Here is a 2505-nt window from a genome sequence, read left to right as displayed (position 1 = left end):
AGGATGGGGACAGGGACACTTGCATGTCTGCCAGACACCCCGCTTGCCCCCGGGATGCTCCTTGGGGCTGCTGCAAGCAGGGGGACCCAGGGCTGGGGGATGCATGGAGGTCATCAGTCTGTTCAACCAAGGAACAAGTGACAGGACAAGAGGAAATGGCCTCAAGTTGTGCCCAGGGCAGTTGAGATTGGATGTGAGGAAGAATTTCTTTCCTGAAAGGGTTTTGAGGCATTGGAAGGGGTTGCCCAGGGCAGTGGTGGAGTCCACATCCCTGGAGGGGTTGAAGAGTCGTGTAGACACAATGCTGAGGGACATGGGTTAGTCCTGGACTTGTCAGCGTTGGGTTAATGATTGGACTCTGTGATCTTAAAGGGCTTTTCCAATCAAGGCAGTTCTGGGATCCTGTGATTCAAGGGAAAAGGTGTCTTAGGCTGGGGGATGCTGTTGGGGGCTTGCCCAGACCCCAAGCCCTGACTTACAGTACTGGAGGCTCCCCACAGCCCGTGGGGCACAGGGAGTTGGTGGTGAACAGGCTGACGGTGCTTCCCTCAATTGTGCTTGAAACAGCTGCAAAGAAAACAGAGTCAGAGCAGAGTGGAGACCCTGCACCCCATCCTGCCCCCCTGAGCGGGGGTCTCTGCCCCAAGATATCAGCTGTGGAGGTGCAGGAGGTGGAGATGGGGGTCCCTGGGCAATGCGTGGGGCACTGGGGAGGAGGAGAAAGGAAAAGGGGGGTTTAACTGGGAGGGACTGGGAAGCCCAGAAGATGGGCTTGTGGAAGCAGAGACACTGAATGGGATCGAGGGAGAGTCTCTGCTCCGGACAAAGCTCCGTACAGCCTCCTCCATCCCTCGTCCAAACTCGCACTGGGGCAGCATCCAGTGGGTCTCAGTGCCTGCGAGGAGCTTGTTCCCACTTAGACAACCCCTGTCCTCAGCACTGTCACCCAAGTGACGGGCTCTGGCACACGCCCCTGCTTTGCTCCCAGCCCAGGTTTACCTGCAAAGACCATCACCTCGACGGTGTGCCGCAGGCTGAACCACAGTCTCCTCCTCACTCTGCATGAGTACCAGCCTGCGTCCCCTGGCAGGACATTGTCCAGCGTCACCGTGAACGAGTGTGTCGTGTGGTTGTCCCTGATGGACACCCTGCCTTGTGTCACTGTCACCTCTGAGCCGTTGGTTTGGGCAAAGGTGAAGCAAAACCAGAGGAAACCTGGGCGGCACCAGTACTTGGAGTGGAGCTCATAGCCCGGTTCGTAGCTGCAGGACACGGTCAGCGAGCTGCCCTGCTCGGCTGTCACCTGTGCAGGGCCTGTCACCGCCCAGCTACCTGTGGGGAACAGGGAGAGATGCTGCAAGTGGGTACTGGTATAGCCTGGGCAAACTGGGAGGGATCTGAGCCGGGGATGCTCAGGGGTACCCTGTCCCAAGGGAGACTGTGTCTGTGTACCCACTGTGCTGGGGAGCGGCACTGGGACAAGAGGTCCCTAGTCATTAAAAAAGAGCCCCCATTGGACAAATATGGAACTAACCAAGCAAAAAGAGGTTTTACCAGGGTTCATGTCACAGCAACACAAGCCTATCTCAGAGATCACCCCCTATAGCCATCCACTGGCCACAAGGAAAAGGCAGCTGGGCTCTTGCCGTGACCATGGTGGTTTTCCTGGGCTGGCTTGGTCCCAGCCTCTCCACAGTTCTGCCAGAGCCCGTGGGGTGGGAACTGCCTGACCTGTGCTACCAGCTCTCACCTGGGAAAAAGGTCCAAACCAGGAAAATCCTCATTCTCCAGCTGATCATTCCCAATGTGGACTTTTCCCTGCAGTCATTCACAGCACCTAGCGGGACAGAGCCAGGTTCACACACACCCGACATCCCAGGAGTTGTCCAAGCCGCCTTCTCCCGTCGCTTCCTTGGGCAGTGTTGTCCCACAGACCCCGGATGTCTTTTTTAAAGGCGGTTGCTTCTTCCCCTTTGCCTAGGGACCATGACTCACCCTGGGGATGTCTCATGAGAAAGACACTGCTTTTATTCCAAAACAGCTACTGGTTCCCAGCAACATGCCAAATTGCAGCAGGTTCCTCTGCTTCAATGCCCATTCCAGTGGGAACACAGCCCCTTCCCCGTGCACAGAGCCTGAAGGGCCTCGGGGGGCTTTGCAGGGGGGCTGGGCCAAAGCAGAGGTCCAGGGGCCAGGGTAGAGTGAATGCAGGTCAGTCTCTGTGGATGTCCCAGTTGAGACCACCAGGATGCTATCCTGATCTTGAAGGACTGGGATGGTGGACTGGGATGGTGGACTGGGATGGTGGACTGGGATGATGGACTGGGATGGTGGACAGCCATCCCTGCTGCTCCACTGCTCCCCAGCTCCCAGGCTGGGTGCCAGTGTGAGCTGAGCTGCTTTTGTTTGCTTTCTCAAGCAGAAGTGTCTCATTTCTGCCCCCCCCGCCCCGCCCCAAATGCCTCTTTTTTTGGCACAGCTGTGGGTTTTGAGCAACAACAGTGT

General features: G+C 57.2%; 1 protein-coding gene across 1 annotated transcript; it reads right to left on the bottom strand.

Annotated features, from left to right (window-relative positions):
• Positions 1-475: 475 nt before the first annotated feature.
• LOC104521476 (CMRF35-like molecule 2) lies at positions 476-1784 on the bottom strand. The gene is made up of 3 exons (XM_029083897.1): positions 1751-1784; positions 1000-1332; positions 476-567 (listed from the first exon to the last, which is right to left on the bottom strand). Exons 1-3 carry the CDS (start codon positions 1782-1784, stop codon positions 476-478), a joined length of 459 nt encoding a protein of 152 aa, XP_028939730.1.
• Between the last annotated feature and the right edge of the window lie 721 nt (positions 1785-2505).

This window comes from Antrostomus carolinensis, unplaced genomic scaffold (genome assembly GCF_000700745.2).
Source record: "Antrostomus carolinensis isolate BGI_N321 unplaced genomic scaffold, ASM70074v2 scaffold7572, whole genome shotgun sequence".
Classification (NCBI taxonomy): Eukaryota; Metazoa; Chordata; class Aves; order Caprimulgiformes; family Caprimulgidae; genus Antrostomus; species Antrostomus carolinensis.
This window is presented reverse-complemented; position numbering and strand designations above follow the sequence as displayed.

Excerpts from the sequence above, each read along its gene's own strand:
- LOC104521476 (XM_029083897.1), bottom strand. The coding sequence starts at position 1,784 with ATGAGGATTTTCCTGGTTTGGACCTTTTTCCCAG. Across the intron at positions 1,333-1,750 it reads GGTTTGGACCTTTTTCCCAG|GTAGCTGGGCGGTGACAGGC; the intron begins GTGAGAGCTGGT and ends TGTTCCCCACAG. Across the intron at positions 568-999 it reads CGAGGTGATGGTCTTTGCAG|CTGTTTCAAGCACAATTGAG; the intron begins GTAAACCTGGGC and ends TTTTCTTTGCAG.